Source organism: Mytilus edulis, chromosome 13, assembly GCF_963676685.1.
Source record: "Mytilus edulis chromosome 13, xbMytEdul2.2, whole genome shotgun sequence".
NCBI classification, from domain to species: Eukaryota; Metazoa; Mollusca; class Bivalvia; order Mytilida; family Mytilidae; genus Mytilus; species Mytilus edulis.
The window spans coordinates 50,954,311-50,972,582 of NC_092356.1; the positions used below are offsets into that span (position 1 = coordinate 50,954,311).

The following is an 18,272-nucleotide window of genomic DNA, read 5'->3' on the forward strand; positions in this document are numbered from 1 at the left end:
CAAATTTATTCGTTTATAGTGTATTAATGTACGTTTTGTTATTGAGTTAAGCCTGCCAATTGATATTTTATAGTGTGTTTTTCTATGTTGTGATGTAATGCTATTGTTTCAGAAAAAGGGAGAAGGTTTGGATCCATTAAAACGTTTAATCCGCTGCAAATGTTTGCACCTGTCCTAAGTCAGGAATCTGATGTACAGTAGTTTGCGTTTGTTTATGTAATTTATACGTGTTTGTCGTTTGTCGTTTTTTTATTTTATATAGACTAGACCGTTGGGTTTCCCGTTTGAATGGTTTTACACTAGTAATTTTGGGGCCCTTTATAGCTTGTTGTTCGGTGTGAGCCACGGCTCCGTGTTGAAGACCGTACATTGACCTATAATGGTTCACTTTTTTAAATTGTTATTTGGATGGAGAGTTGTCTCATTGGCACTCACACCACATCTTCCTATATCTACTTAAAAGCTGTATAATTACCATTATCATACCTTCTGCGTATGATAAACATTTGTTTGGAGTAACAGTTATCACGTTACAAAGAATAGTTCATCACCCATGTGATATCCCTTAAGTGTGAACACAGACACGAATAACCATATGATTCACATTTGAATGACCTATAATCTTCTTTATTTTCTACACGAATTATCTTCTATGAAAATTACCTCACTGGCACATAAAAACAAAGTTGTTGTCTGTTGTTTTCTTAATTTTATCTTATATTTATGTATTCAATGATGAACTCTATAATACTTCAAATCATAAATCCTTTGAGAAATAAAAAAAAAATATATATATATTAGCATTTTAACTCGGTCCTGTCATTGTCGATGTTGGTCAGGTTATTGTCAACGATGGTCAGGTCACATTACCGCAAACTAATCTATTTTTTTCTTATATTTATAAATTTTGTCTTCATTGTGTTCAAATATTCCCGTCTTTTTTATAATACTATGCATGTGCAATGCATCCTGCCAAAAAATATATTGCTGAAATATTATGCAGCTAAATAGAGTTAAACAATTTTGTTATGCAATTTAGCCTTAGATATCAAAACTACTGTCAATTTGTTGCAAGACAATATTTTGAAAAATATAGGTCATGTGCTGGCAATCTAAATTGATGGGAAAACAATTTTGTTGTCATTGTGTTCCATTATTGCTGTCATTTCTATTATAAAACCTTTCCAGGCATAAATATATTCCTGATTTTTTCTATGCGGCTGTATGACATGTATGAGTTAGCATAATTAAGTTTCTCTGGAGGTGGACTTTTAAAGACCGACTGACGATTGATCTTTTCCGTTTACATTAGACTAACGATTGGTTTTTTCAAGTGTAAACGGGGACAACCTACATATTAATTTGAGATCCGGTCTGATTTTAACGGAGTTGTCAAAATCAAAGTTGACTTATGATAACTTATGGCAGGACTGTTTTCGAAGTCCACTTATATAAGTAGCGGACCTGTTACCATGTTAACTTCTTCGGTAGACATAAAAACAGTCCTAGGACCAAGTCCTATATAGCTAGTGGTCCTATGACTAGTAATCAAGTTAATTTGTTGTACAAGTCTTGACTGCCCCCATTTGAATTTACCGTGATTCCCGTTATTGAATATGTACTGTCTCAACTTTCTTTTATAGCTATCTCCAATGAATGTTTTATTGTTGTACTTTAAACGTAGTTTGAGTGCCGTGGTATACATATGGTCTTTAACATGTCTAGTCAATACCATTATACCACTCAACCATCTGTGTAAGGTCGATACACGAATACACACGTATATTGACTGATGACGACGTCAATGGGTCGATATATCCTGTTTTGACCTCAAACAATGAATAAGGCCGTTAGTTTTCTCGTTTGAATTGTTTTACGTTGTCTTATCGGGGCCTTTTATAAGTCACTATGCGGTATGGGCTTTGCTCAGTGTTGAAGGCCGTACGGTGACCTATAGTTGTTAATGTCTGTGTCATTTTGGTCTTTTGTGGATAGTTGTCTCATTGGCAATCATACCACATCTTCTTTTTTATATATAAAGGCTATAATTGTGGTGTGATTACTTTCCGACCATTTTTGTTTCATAATCGTCAGTGTATATTATTCTTAATTTTTTTTTGGAATTTTATAGATATCATATTATCACTTTGACAATAAAACGTTTTTATTTCATTATTTTTTTGTTTATCGCTATGGTGTAAATATTAAAATATCTTGAAGATTTTTTTTTCAAGTAATCGATCATATATATGCACTTTCTAACAACTTTTGGCAATATGATGAAATTCAGTAGATGAAGTCGCAAAGCATATATTTTTTTAGATATTCTAAAACTAACCGTGCAATATCACGTTTGATATCCACCGTTTTGTATCTACCTTCGAAAATATATAACAGGTTAATATCACAGAACGAATCACATTACTTAGAGTATACTAATTAATAATATTACTATTATATACAAAACAAAACGTTATCATTATTTATAGATGTAATTGGAGAAAACGTGCTACCAGTAATTATATCCTTGGGGAATGGTGGAATCTCGACAAGTGTAATGAACAGTGCAGCACAATCAAAAATACCTATTATTCGATTTAAGGTAATTTTTCCGTACACTGTGGAATCAAAATTCGATCTATGTTTCTATCTGAGCATAAATCTTTATCAAAATATCCAAACGTTTTCTGATGTCAGGGGTTTAGGTCATTACATACGCGAATGACATATAGTTTCATGAGTCTCAAAGGAAGTATGATTTGGGAAAACAAAATTTTGTCGAGCCTTTGACCTTAGTCCAAAAAACGAGGCATAGCGATCCTACATTTCGTCATCGGCGTCGTCGTCTGCGGAGTCCTCAAATATTCACTCTGTAGTTAAAATTTTTGAAATTTTAATAACTTTTTTATACTATTCTAAATTTCTACTAAACTTGGACAGAAGCTTGTTTATGATCATAAGATAGTATCCAGAAGAAAACTTTGTGAAAAAAAATTCCTGTTTTTCCGCATTTCACTTATAAGTTGACTTAGTTTTTTTTGCCGGAAAACATAACATTCAATCTGTGGTTAAATTTTTTTAATCTTAATAACATTCTTAAGCTATCCTAGATTTGTACCAAACTTCGACAGAAGCTTGTTTATAGTCATATATAGTATGAATAAACCCATCATAGATACCAGGACTAAATTTTGTATATACGCTAGACGCGCGTTTCGTCTAGAAAAGACTCATCAGTGACGCACGAATCCAAAAGAGTAAAAAAGGCCAAATAAAGAACGAGGTTGAAGAGCAGTGAGGACAAAAATTCCTAAACGTATTGCCAATCCAGCTAAGGTAATATATGGCTGGAGTAGAAAAGCCTTAGTCATGTTAGTATTTCAAAAATTCAAAAATTTGTAAAGAGTTAATTTATAAATATAACCATATCAATGATACTTCATATCAGCACAAAAGTGCTGACTACTGGGTTGGTGTTACCCTCGGGGAAAGAAATATCCAGCAGTGGCATCGACCCAGTGGATGTAAATAAATTCATCATAGACACCAGGACTAAATTTTGTATATACGCCAGACGCGTTGATAGTATTCAGAAGTAAATTATGTTGAAAAAAACCCAATTTTTCCGGATTTTAATTATAAATGGACTTAGTTTATTTTTGCCAGGATACAAAACATTCACTCAGAAGTTCAAGTTTTTAAAATTTTTAATGACTTTTTTTACTATCCTGGATTTGTACCAAAATTGAACTGAATTTTGTATATGATCAAAAGCTAATATCTCGAAGGAAATTTTGTTAAAATTTTGAACCTGTTTTTCCGTATTTTATTTATAAATACTTACAGTATGTAAATTGTATATTATGCAAAAAATAGAAACACAAAATAGACATTAGAGTATTTACGCCTGAAAAGCTACAGAAAGGCAAACTAAAGATTACAGAACACAAGACAGATATACAAAATCCGTGGAATGTAAAGGAATCGGAATCATGGAATATCGAATTAGCAAAGATTAACCTACATGAAGATCCTGATGAAATTGTACTTCTTTCTGAAATTCAGCCGAATTTTCAACACAATTTGGATGTTCTTGTTTGTTGTTTGATAATTGGAGGTATTTTATCAATATGTATCACCTTTAAACAATATGATATTAGAATATTTGCAAATATTTCAAAATAGCGTGTTTTTGGTAGATTTTTCCAGTATAAAATGAATTCAACAGCAGATTTATATGAGGGAAAAGTATATTCATCTTGCAAAACGTCGAGTAGTTTAACATGTGTTAATAGCATATAATCTTAAATTAATTCTTATTCTATCTTATTCATTCTTATGTGACGTCATTTTTCATTTTTTGATGCTCTGTTTTACTAATTCAAATGACGTCGTTTTTTCGTCATTTTTCAGTTTCAAATAGGACGTCACTTGGCGTAGAGGTTTAAACGTATTCGGATGTGTCTACTTTTGTGTTTCAAATGTCTGGTTATGTAAATGTATTTCAGTTGTTTCCTGTAATTAGTTAATACTTCAGCTTTATCATGTACATCTTTTGAATATTCATTTTATTAAATTTACTGTTTGCAAAAGTATAAATTACTCTAAATTATAGGGATTTTCTGGTAACTTAACAGAAAACCCTTGCCGTTTTTGGCACAAGCTTTTTGATCTTTTGGTCCTCGATGCTGTTCAACTTTGTACTCGTTTCGGCTTTCAAACTTTTGTATCTGTGCATCACACATAGGTCTTGTGTGAACAAAATACACTTCTGGCGTATTAAAATTTTGAACTTGTTGCCTTTTGTTGGCTGTTGTTCGTGTGATTCTTTGTTAATTGTGTTCTCCAATTTATTTATATTGTAGTCCTATGTTGTCATTTTGATGTTATATTTCACATGGCCATAAAAGTGCGAGGTTTGGCATGCCACAAAACCAGGTTCAACCCACCATTTTTTCCTTTAAAAATGCCCTGTACCAAGTCAGGAATATGGTCATTGTTATATTATAGTTCGTTTCTGTGTGTATTACATTATAACGTTGTGTCGTTTGTTTTCTCTTATTTTTGAGTGTAAATTCACATTGCGATAAGACGTGTCACGGTACTTGTCTATCCCAAACTCATGTATTTGGTTTTGATGTTATATATATTATTCTCGTTGGATTTTGTCTATGTGTGTTACATTTTAGTGTTATGTCGTTGTTCTCCTCTTATATTTAATGCGTTTCCCTCGGTTTTAGTTTGTTATCCCGATTTTGTTTTTTGTCCATGGATTTATGAGTTTTGAACAGCGGTATACTACTGTTGCCTTTATTTAATATGGTAAATCGTTTGATTGATATGTAGTTTTGTAACTAAGTGCCTCCAAAATCATTTGCTCTCTCGAAATTTCGAAAAATATATCTGTATTCAGTTTACCTTAAAATATCATTTAATTTGATTTTTTTTTATTAACAACTTCGGCCATCAGTTTTTCCTCATTAAAGCCCTTATAACTTTATAGATATATTTACCTCATCATGCTAATAAAGACAGTAAATGCATACTGTTGAATAGTGTGCTGCTTTCACTTTGTAAACATCTGCCTGATGAGATTCTGAATCTATTTATCTTACAGCGGGAAAATAATAAAACAGCCACACACAGATTCGGTATACTTAACTTTTCTTCGTTCTTTTAAGTATTATGTTTTATAGATATATTAATATTTTGTTGGTTGCTTGCTTGCATTAGGAAATATTGATAGAATATTCACGTGCTTGTTTTCCTATCATCATTTCCTCAATATCAAAGTTGATATCATTCCTTCGTACATTTTACGGACGTCATCACGAGTTGGTTGACCGTTATTGAATATCCGTTTCACAGATTATATCAGATATATTCCTTATGTCGTAACTACAATCCCGTTCCTTTTTTACAAATGTGAACTGCCGAAATTGAAACATTTACCGGGTTTGATATAATATAAACAACACCACGGGTGTCACATATGATTACCCTACCATATCACCTGAAAACACTCTAGGTTTAAATGTGATCGTGTTGATAAAACTTGGGTCTTCTATGTTGTGTCTAGTGAACTATTGTTTGTCTTTTTTCCTGTTTTAGCAATCGCGTTATCAGTATATTTTAGATCTATGAAGTTGAAAGTCCTTTCCTCTTTCATCATTCTTTGAGTATTCTTTTTATTTGTAATAACTTTGTTTTTTTAGATTGATTAAAAAAATGAACAATGTTTGGACGTGGTATAACGTTCACCAGAGCACAAATGGCGTGATGGTATTCAAAAAGCCGACAAACCTGAAGAAAACAATTCGAATGAAAAAAACAAAAGTCTGATGACATATCAATAAACAAAATAACATTGTAAACAGCAATCAACGACCAGAGCTACATTACTGGATCCGGGTAGCTACTTGATATGGCGAGGTTACACATAGCTTGACCGCGCATTCCAAACCGTAGTTCTCGAGACGATAACGTAAAAGAATAAAAAATGCATAACCGGTACACATGAATTAGAATAAGTTTGAATCATCCGAAAGTCACAAAACATTCAATACTACAAAACAACAATTACACAGGAATCTCAACTAACTTAAAGTTAAGATATACTATACAGATCGCTGGTTACTTCCAGTTACAGAAAGTTAATTCAAAAACAGTAATACTGAATAAACCAGGCACTCCCAAAATCGATCAATTAATATAGTCCAAAAGGATTTGTTTTCAGACTATAACATATTCTCTTATGCCGTTACTTTTGAATTTGGGTTATGTTTTTGTACTTTGTTCATAGCTGATTTTTGCAATAATTATTGTGATTTTGAAGTTCTGATGAACACTCATCAATTAATCGTTGGATTTGATAAAACTGTGTTTTGTGTGTGCTTTATAGATTGATGTTATATGTAAAACATTGATAATTTGATGGGCAGTTGTCTCATTGACACTCATACCACATCCTCTTAATTCTATTCACATTCATAACATATGAACGAGTCAGTTCGTTTCAAATGTTTGAATATTGGAACCTCAATGAAAACAAACAGTTCGTTTGAACGATCATTATTGAAAAATATTCCAAATTGTGAAACAAGTGCAAGTTCTCAAATATAATTGTATTTTGATTACATGTTTACACTTATTCTTTTTTCAGTGTCAATGGAGGAGAATTCGTCTGAAAGGTCGACAAAAGTAAGTAAAATCAAGAGACAAACAGAGCTGTGTTTCAAACAGTTGTCCTTTTTGAAATTGTATTCCTATGTATCATAATTCAAACAATTTGAAAGCCTTTGCAAAGACAACATAGAATAATGTCCCGTTAATATTTACTTCCATTGGAGAAATGTTCTTGTGAATCTTAAAGTGTTATGTGATAAATTTTTGAAATATAGAATTATATGTACGTGATATATGTTATACAACAGAGCAATGGTATATCTTGTTTTACAACTGTTCTACGAGATTTGAAAACTCTTTGAGTTTTTATCAAGGATATACTGTTCTATTGATCAATTATAATAGATTATTCATCTCAGAGAAAAGTATTTTTATTATTTTGTTTGAACAAAATATGAGAGATAACAAAATAATAAAAAAAAATATTAGCAGAAATGTATTCTTCATGTTTTATGTCTTACTCGATTTTTTTGGGGTGAATGCAAACATACTCTTGATACGATCTGATAGGGGCTAATAAACTCATTATAGATACCAGGGCTGAAAGTTAATAGTTATAATTTATAAACTCATAGACATATCTAACAGAAACATTAGCTAATAACTGGTCCTATTTCATTCTTTTGATAGTTTTACTACGCGTTCCTAGAGTTTTGCAATACATTTTAAAGATATGTAACATTTTGTAACATTGAAAAAACATGTTGATGGCTAATTAAAGAATTCACAATTGGTAAATGTATGGTTGTGCTATTTTTCAAGTTTTCCACTGCAATATTTACATAGTTAAGGTACTACATTTCAGAAATCAAATAGTACTGCGATTTTCCTAGACGCTTTGTCGATGTACCTTTTAAAGGAAGGAAAGTGGAACATCCCTAAAGAGCAAATGAAAAAGTCATTCAATCTTAAATCAATTAATTACATTCATGAGAAGGTAAGTTTTGTCTTCACGATTTACCTTTTGCAGAGTAAACATTAATTTAATACGTTGGCTTTGAATTAATCAATGATTTATGTAAAAGAGGGACGAGAGATACCAAAGGGACAGTCAAACTCATAAATCTAAAACAAACTGACAACGACATGGCTTAAAATAAAAAACAGACAAACAATAGTACACATGACACACCATAGAAAACTAAAGAATAAACAACAGGAACCCCGGTAAAAACTAGGGGTCATCTCAGGTGCTCCAGAAGGGTAAGCAGATCCTGCTCCACATGAGACACCCGTAGTGTTGCTTATGTGATAACAAATCCGTTAGATAGTCTAATTTGGTAGGTCACATTCATGAAAGGGAAGGGGATTGTAGTTACGACGTAAGGAACATACCCGGTATCATTCTTAAACGGTTCTTACATAACGGTCAACCAACTCGTGATGGCGTCCGTAAATAAAGGCAACAGTAGTATACCGCTGTTCAAAACTCATAAATCTATGGACAAAAAACAAAATCGGGGTCACAAACTAAAACTGAGGGAAACGCATTAAATATAAGAGGAGAACAACGACACAACATTAAAATGTAACACACACAGCAACGGACTAAGCATTAGACAAAATCCGATGAGAATAACCAATATAACATCAACCAAATACATGAATTTGCGATAGAAAAGTACCGTGACACGTCTTATAGTAATGTGAATTCACACTAATCTATAGGAGAAAACAAACGACACAACGGAAAAAAACGTAAAATGTTACACACACAGAAACGAAAATTTACGAAGGGATGACTTCAACTTCACCATTTGGAACTCTTGGTTTAATATCTTCCTTCTGATCAGCAACCCTCTATCAAGGAAATCATGATAGGAAATGCAGGCCCGGGAGTATCGTATCAATTGGGAGATATATACCCCGTATGCAGGTGCTGCTGGAATGGTGCTACTTAGAAAATGGATTGGAAAGCTGAAATCATCTCTTTTGTCGTAAAGTTTTGTTTACAACCGACCCTCATTGTCAATTTTTAGATGCAAGTCAAGATATTAGGCCGACTTAACTGTATCTGTAGTATCCTTTATCTGTTGTTTAATGGGATAGATGCGTTCCACATAGTCACCAAATTTTGAATTATTTAGTGAAAGAACATCATCTATATAGCGGAAAGTAGAGTTAAACCGGTGACCTCAGCATTGTTAATAACACTTCTCTACGAAATGTGTTATCGAAAGATCCGAAATATCGTGAGCCTAAATCCATCAATTGGAAATACAACTTTAAAATTTTGATGGATTCAGTTGAGGATTATGCCAGGCAATGGACTTAGCGCGAAAAGGAAGATGTAGACACTCTTTCCGAATAGATTAAGTCAGTGAGGTCGTTGATACAAATCAGAATTAAGAAACTGAATGGGTCTATCAATGCCCATGCTACGTCAATCTTTAAAGACCCAAATGTTGCAAAACACCTATCCTACCTCCATGACTAATATGTTGTTGTCCCCGCAGATAAAGCCCCAAACAACATCGTTTTGTGTGTAAAACTCATTACATTAACTGCTTGATAAGCGAATTAGGTATTGACAATTCACTTCGAAACTCAAATATACCCTTACGACACTTACCAAAGACAATCCTGCACGAAATCAGCCTCATAATAAGAAAGAAACAAGTCGGCAAGTAGAGGGACACAGTTTGTTCCCATTGGAATGTCGACAGTCTGTTGAAAAACACGTCCTCCGAACGTAACAAATATGTTGTCAATCAAGAAATCAAGCATCTTGATAATATCAGTTTAAGGGATTTTTTTGTTTAAATCAGAGTAATCCTTTACAAAGTAGGATTTATCCTTCCCTTAGACAAGATACTTGTATCTACGTTGGCCATTCTTTTTTATGAAGCAAAGCAATACCAACTCTTTCAATTTGTCTTTTAGTTTGGAATGTGGAATACTTGTGTAAAGAGTAGAAAAGTTAAATGTTTTAATACTGTTACAAGATGAAAGAGAGTTAGATTGTATGTACTTTAAAAGATCTTTGGAATTTTTAAGTATCCACATCTGATTCACGCCCCCTCTAGAATAGGCAGTTTCACAATAAATTTGAAGCCCGTCGTTGATTGCTGATACAAATAGATGTTAATAATTTAGAAAGAAGTTTCGTGGAGCACTTGGAAGACCCAGCAATATACCGTTGTTTGTAAGGACACTTATATAGTTTAGGTATTTAATACAGTGATTGCAGATCCAGTTCTTCATTTTTGGTTGAAATTCCAAAGGAACATAGAACAGACCTATGATTATCCAGGATTTCCTCTTTGATAAGTGTCTTGAGGGTATATACTGAGTTTCCAAGTGAATTGTCAATACCTAATGCGTTTATCAAGCAGTTAATGCAATGAGTTTTATACACAAAAACGATGTTGTTTAGGGCTTTATCTGCGGGGACAACAACATATTTGTCATGTAAATGGGATATGGACTCTTGTAATATAAAAATCAAGCACAACAAATTACTAAATGACATCTACAAATTTTGAAAGTACTAAGAACATTAGGAGGTTATATAAATTAAGAAAGGGAATTATATATAGCCAGTTCAATTTTGACTGCGATAGTTTAAGCATAAGCTTTGTCCTATTACAAACACTACATAATTGAGTCGATCCCTACTAATTATTCGTATTCGTTTAATCAGCCTCCTTTTAAACAAAAACATATAACGTGGGCTTTTTCATTATACAAATGTTTATCTTGACCAAACTGTTTTTTTAGATTTTCAAATAAGAAAAAAGTTGTCTATCAAAAAGAGAGATATTAATCATACGCTAGCGTCTAAGGGGGCTCGCGGGTATAAATAGAATTATTCTTTAAAATATAGGATTTCGCTATTTTTTTTCTATAATTCAACTTGACCATTTACTTAATATAAAAAAAAAATAAAAAGGTGTCACCGTTCACTTAAGCTGCTCACAATCTGCTTTCGAAAGAAACATGCATTTTTGTTGATGTACTTTTTTTTCTGTTGAACTAATAGGAGAAATATAGGTATTATCGAAATATAATATAATTAAATTACAGAAATCGCCTAAATTTAAAAGTGTTTAGTTTAAGTATAGCTTATTTCAAAATAATAATAAAAATTATAGTTCACCGATGACTTAAAAAGGATATTTCAATTTTAATGCTTAAAAAAATTCTGAGAGAAGTAAAGAACACAAAGAACCTGATGAGTACATGTTTTTATCACAAACAGACATTAAAGTTGAATACATTTGTACGTGTTGTTTTATTTTGTGTAGGATATGACTTCGGAAATGAAAACGGGACTCTGGTCACATCTGCAATACTCGACGCGTATGGCATACAAAGCCCTTGATTTTGAAGGTAAGATTTGTATGATTAAAATGACTATATCTTGTTATCTACAGAAAAAAGTTAAAAATATCTGCATAGTATTGAAATAAATAGTTCCAAAATTGAAACTGCAACTGTAATATATTCAACAAGGTACAGGCTTACTAAATCATCTACATAAGTATAATGGTAATGTGATCTCGTCTTGGTTAATCAACACCACAACTCGGTGAGAATAATCAAACACATATTTGACAGAGCACTTCATTGTAAATCTTTCAACTATCATAAAAATCCACCAGTGTGTGGTTAAATTGCATAATGATTGTCAAGATGTGATTAAATTTTTACAAAGAGGCATATATCCCCATTTTTTTTACGATTAACTAATAAAACAGATAAACAATAATACAAAGATTTAAAAAAAGGAATAAATGGGGGGAAAAATCAACAAAAAGTGATGAATTTACATAACATACTTTAACGTATAATGACTTTAAAATGTGAAATGAGGGGTGTAAAGGGGTACATCTACGGATAAACGCGAAATAGAATTGCCATTTCACGATGAACGAGCAATTCAAAATTTCTTGCACGTTGATCTTTTTTCACGTCTGCACGTGAAATTAAATGACAAAACATGTTGCACGAAAATAACCCTTTACCACCCTCTGAAATCATCAATTACTTTATTTTTGAATTATGACCATGATAATAAATACTATACAGTTTGAACCTATGTTGATATCTCATGTGCGTGTTTAAGCTATTTCATTTAATTATGAAGAGCCATTATTATGCTTGTCTTTATTTTTAACAATTTCTTTTTTCCCCCTGTAAATTATTAATGATTGATGTGTCTAAGGTTAATGACTATGTTGTGTTGTAATTTCTTTTATAAGTAAAATAAATGTCCTTTAGTTTTTTCAATAAACATTGTAAGAAAAAGTAATACTTGTATGATTTCCTTTCTGACGCATTTGTTTATAGGGTAAGTAATCTGTTTAGTAACTTATTTTAAAATTCCTTTTTTTCCAATCCAATATTTTTAATGTGTCTCTGGTATTCATATTTTTTTTAAAATATATTCTAGTGATCTAAATGTAAACTCCATCGCAATATTCATTGTAAAATCTGACATATCAGTCTTTATAAAAAACGACTTTTAACATGGCACCGACATATCGACATCGGGTCAGGGTTGGCCATGGAATTTTTTAAAACTAAAACCGATATTGATTCCATATCGTGTCGACATTGTTGATATCGAAAGTATCGACATCTGGTAATGTATTTGTTGATCATTCATGTTTAAGCAAACATCGATAGAGTCTCGACTAGTCGATTTTAACACTATTGATAGTTGGTACATCTAGGACATGGTTGAAAATATGCATTGGGTATGATGAAAAACAGGGTTGAAAAAGCCAAAGTTAAGATAGAACTAATTTCAGAAAAAAGATCTAGATTAACATTACATGTATCAAAAGTCTTTAGAGTGTTTTTAGAATCCACATATGGTTAATGCAACTTCGCGAGCTACAGTTTCACAGTATTTTTTGAAGATCAACTGTCACTGTGGGCAGAATTTTTGTCAATCTAAAGGCCAATTCTTTCGTCGAACATGCAGATGAACCGACAATATATACCGTTGTTTGTTTTGAATTTTACGAAGCAAATGTATCCAATACAAACAAGGTTAGTCCTACTATGTGTCATTCAATGTAATGTTCATTTTAGCCACGAAGGACTTATGATTGTAATAATCTCATACTTGTCAAATAAAATGTTTTTGTACGTGGGATTGCATTAGTGCTCATGTATTCATATAAATAAATATAATCATAGAAATATTCCATGAAAGGATACAGCATTTATATTATGTGAGTTTCATGTAACATTTTACTTAGTCCAATTTGTAGGAGTGTATATCGTTCTTCCCAACATCACATATTATTTGTCACAGGTAAAAAAAAGTAAAATCAATTAATTTTATATTTCAAAGGTGATACATTACAACTGGAACGTTCGAAATCGGAAATGTTTGGTTTTATATTTTGTACGTTGCTCCAAAAACAATACTATGCTGGTGCAAAACAGCTGATAGAAACAGGATACGTAAGATTAAATCATAGATATTTACACCAATGTACATGTATTTATATTAAGTAGTACACAAATATATGTAACATCCCCATACGTTTGTATAGTCGAATAGCTCACAATCGAAACGAACCTCGAGATGTCGAGGTAAATAGTAGATACTGATATCCTTACTTCACTTTGTAACAAAGTTGTGTTGAAAAAAGCACATCATATGTTTGACACATGCTAACAAACTTACTGTTTACATCATATATATTTTTTTATCAGAGTAAAATATATGTATTTACATAACATGTTCATATAAAATAAAATTGAGAATGGAAATGGGGAATGTGTCAAAGCTACAACAATGAGTCTTCAATGTAGCGAGAAACACCCGCACCCGGAGGCGTCCTTCAGCTGGTCCCTAAACAAATATTCATACTAGTTCAGTGATGGTGGACGTCATACTAAATTCCGAATTATACTCAAAAACCTGAAATTAAAACTCATTCCAGACTAACAAAGGCCAGAGGCTCCTGACTCAGGGCAGTCGCAAAATTAAAACATCATATATTAATCCTGTTACCTGTTTATAACAATATCAAATATGAACTTAATTCATAACGTTGAAACGACAACAGCCGAATATCCCAATGGGGTTTTTGTACGCCTCAATCTAACACCATACCGTATGTGTTGTATACGACATGTAATCATCTAGATAGTTCCTTTATTGCATACTCTATACTCATTTTAACATGTGTAGGCATTTAACATGTTATATTTGGCCACATCTAAATTCCCACCAATGTGCAGCTTATCAATGTCAACATGAGCATAGATAGATGTGAAAAGATGTGGTATGGGTGCCAAAGAGATAACTCTTTTAATCAAGGTCACAATTTGTAAATGTACCTTTTTCAGACATTATTGCGTGCAGTTATTATTGCGATATTGTCATTCATACTTAATTATTGAAGGTCAAAGTACTGTCTTCAACACCGAGCCTTGAATCACACCGAACCGCAAGCCATAAAGGGTCCTATACAATTATTAGTGAAAACCTTTCAGACAGGAAAATCAAACGGTCTAATCTATATAATAACATGAGACGAGAAACTTTTATGAACCACATCAGCAAACGACAACCACTCAAAACCTTTTTTTTTTTTTTTTTTTTTTTTTTTTTTTTTTTTTTTCAAGTTTATTGTACAAAAACAGGCCTCCAGCCCACGGTACATTTATAAATTCACAATTTAATATCAACTACAGTTCAATAATAACATATATTAAACAATACAACACACACATATTACCAACATATATATATATATCTATTAATTTTCAAAAAGTTTTATAAACTTGTATTTGTAATAAATTTATTTATTTATTTATTAAGTATATTCATTTTATCAAGTCATAGTGACAAGACTTCTTCTCTACAGCATTTAGCTTTTTTCAAAAATACAGCCAGATTTTTCAAAGTAATTAAATTTTCTGTTCTAAAAAGACTAGTTAAAGTGTCTCTGTTACAATTACTTTGACACCATAATGGTAAAAAATTTCTCCTTTTGTCAGCCAAAATTGGACAAACAAGTACAAAATGGAATTCATCTTCTATTTCATTTGTATTACAAATTTTACACAACCTATTTTCCCTTGGTTGGTTTTCATGTCTACCTTGTTCAATAGCTAGCTTATGGTTTGAACATAAAATTGAAAAAATTTCATATCTAAGATTATATGACAGTTTCTGTATATTTTCATTTATACAAATATAATCCTTAACTTTTGAATAAAAAGCACACTTTGATGAGTTGCCAATATAATCTGACCAAGATTGTAAGTTTATATCTGTAAGTCTCTGTTTAAATAAATGTAAAAACAATTTTGCATCTCCAACACTTTGACTTTCCCATACAACACCAAATCCATTTGAAAATAATAGTCTTTGCACTTTAGAACACCAATTTAAACGTCCATTTTCATTCATTTTATACATCATACGATAGCATAGTTTTGGAAGTCTGTTATCATCCATGCATTGTAAGTGTAGAAAATACTTAATAGGTTTACACACATAATTTATATATAGTTCATGACGGCCACATTCACCTCTTGCTATGTGATTATTAGTCTTTTGGCCCATTCCAAGTAGCCATTTACAAAATTTATTTTGAACAGTTTCAATGTCTTTCACTTTCTCTGTTCCCCATAATTCTGCACCATAATAAAGAATTGGAGCAACCATAGAGTCAAATAACTTAAATCCAAGATTTATATCTCTAGTTCCAAGTTTACACATACAATGTTTTATCATGTTCAGAGCCTTTTCACACTGCATTCGTAATGTTTTGCAACAGTAAGTCCATTTCAGTCTATTGGAAAAATATATTCCTAAATATTTATAATAACTGACAACTTTTAAAGGTTCATTATTGAAGTACCACTTCTCGTTTTTAGATAATTTACCTCCATTTTTAAATACAACAATATTTGATTTGTCCATGTTTATAGTCATATTCCACTTTTCGCAATACTTTTCTAAATTGTTTAATCTTCTCTGTAGATCAATTGGTGTATCGGCTATAAGTGCAAGATCGTCTGCAAAGAGTAGTAGCATAACGTTATGAAAGTTCTCATGTATAAAGATGCCATTTCCACCACTGTTCTCAATTTCAGTTGCAAGTTCATTTATATACATTGCAAATAACCAAGGACTTAAAGTACAACCTTGTCTCACACCAGAATTACATGTAAAAGTTTCTGATAATCCATCAGTTGTTTTAACTTTTGCTTTGACATTGCCATAAATGTTTTGCAATAGCTTTATCATTCTGCCATGTAAATTTTTACTTAACAATATATAAAAAAGTTTTGAACGATTGATGCCATCAAAGGCTTTGCTAAAATCAATGAATGCACAGTACAGAACACCCTTTTTCTTTGATAAATATTTCATAATAATACTACACAGTATGAAAATATTATCTATTGTGGAATAGCCACTGCGAAAACCAGCTTGTTCTTCTATTAAATGCTCGTTCAAATCTGACCATACTTTTAATCTATTACAAATAATACCCATAAAAATTTTACTTATAACACATAAAAGTGATATGCCACGATAGTTACCACAATCATTTCTATCGCCTTTTTTGAACAATGTAATAATAATAGCAGTAGACCAACATTCTGGAAAATCTCCAGTGTGAAATATTTCATTAAATAATTTTAACAACACTGGCAGAAGTGTTGAAGATAAACATTTATAAAATTCCCCTGATAAACCATCTTCACCTGGTGATTTATTATTTTTAAGCTTTTTTATTTCACTTAAAATTTCTTCACTAGTAATATCACTGTCTAAATATGAAAAATTTTCATCAATACATAAATCACATTCAGTATTATGAGCCTGTACAAAATTATCAACAAATTCAGAAAAATTTACATCTTTATCTATTATTTCAGGGTTCAAAAGGTCAGAAAAATAAGTTTTCCATTCTTCACTAGAAATATTTGACCTAGGTATATTAGATTTACTAATAACTGATTTTATCAATTTCCAAAATTTACAAGAATCTCCAGTTTTAGCAATATTACATAATTCAGTTTTCTTATTCTCTTTGTGTTGTTTTTGTTTAGTTACACACAACTTGTTAAAATTTTGTTTCGTTTTAACATATTCTTGTAGTATGTCAGCATTGCTAGTTGCTCGAAAATCATTTAATAATTTACACTTTTTTCTTTTCATAGACACACATTCTGAGTCAAACCATTCCTGATTGTTAATAGCACGTTCACTGCTTTTATTATGACATGATAATAAACCAGCTTCTGTACAAATATTTTGCAAGTGAGATACTAATGCCTTGGCAGCGTCATTTGTATTGCTGTCTATTAATTCTAAAATATCATTTAAACCTGCTAAGGAAGTCGGATTGACTATTAGATCTTTGCACAACTGAGCTTTGTTACTGTTCCATTTAAATCGTATCTGTTTCTCATTACAATAAAACCTTTTTTAATCAACCGTATTGAGACACCACAACATAGAAAGATACAATATAAAATATTAAGTGCAAAGGCTGATCTCAATCAAAAGATATATTAAAACAAACAAGTGAATAATTGAACGAAAAAAAAAATCTATGACACAATGTTTATAAAAAATCAATAAAATAAGGGGTCAGATAATAAACAATATCAGAAAGTCAACCGTATCATTGAACAACATGTCCACCATATACATGATACAAAGATGTAAACCTTGAATAAAACGTCGCCAAAAATTAATGTCCACAGGTACATGGGAATAATTTTGTGAAGTAATGGAGTAACAGAAATATTTTTACTAAATACATGAGTTTGTTGTTCAAAGTACGAGTGCAGGAGTGAACATTTAATTATAGGCATACCAAACAAATATCAAAGTTGGAATAATTAAATAACAAATAGTGACACGTGATATAACTTAAAACAATTAAACAATAAATGCCAAGAAAAAACCCATAACAATTTTATTAACAGGTAAAATGAACACGAACGTACGGTTGTAGGGTATTCACAGTTACTAAAAGCTAGTAAAAGCCAAAACAAGTTGATAATACAAAATCATGCATCAGAAACTTAAATTAACTAAAACACATCTCAGGGATTTAGTGTTTTAACGTCATGGACAGTGAAAGACGACT

The 18,272-nt window shown here is 31.6% G+C and overlaps 1 protein-coding gene across 1 annotated transcript in view; it reads left to right on the plus strand.

Moving 5' to 3' along the window:
* Positions 1–18,272, plus strand: part of LOC139501742 (uncharacterized) — a 100,286-nt gene that overhangs the window by 43,173 nt on the left and 38,841 nt on the right. Inside the window, exons 20-25 of the mRNA XM_071290887.1 lie at positions 2,490–2,602; positions 3,877–4,117; positions 7,163–7,200; positions 7,991–8,122; positions 11,433–11,517; positions 13,493–13,605. Coding sequence (XP_071146988.1) covers positions 2,490–2,602; positions 3,877–4,117; positions 7,163–7,200; positions 7,991–8,122; positions 11,433–11,517; positions 13,493–13,605 — 722 coding nt within the window. The remainder of the gene's footprint in view (positions 1–2,489; positions 2,603–3,876; positions 4,118–7,162; positions 7,201–7,990; positions 8,123–11,432; positions 11,518–13,492; positions 13,606–18,272) is intronic.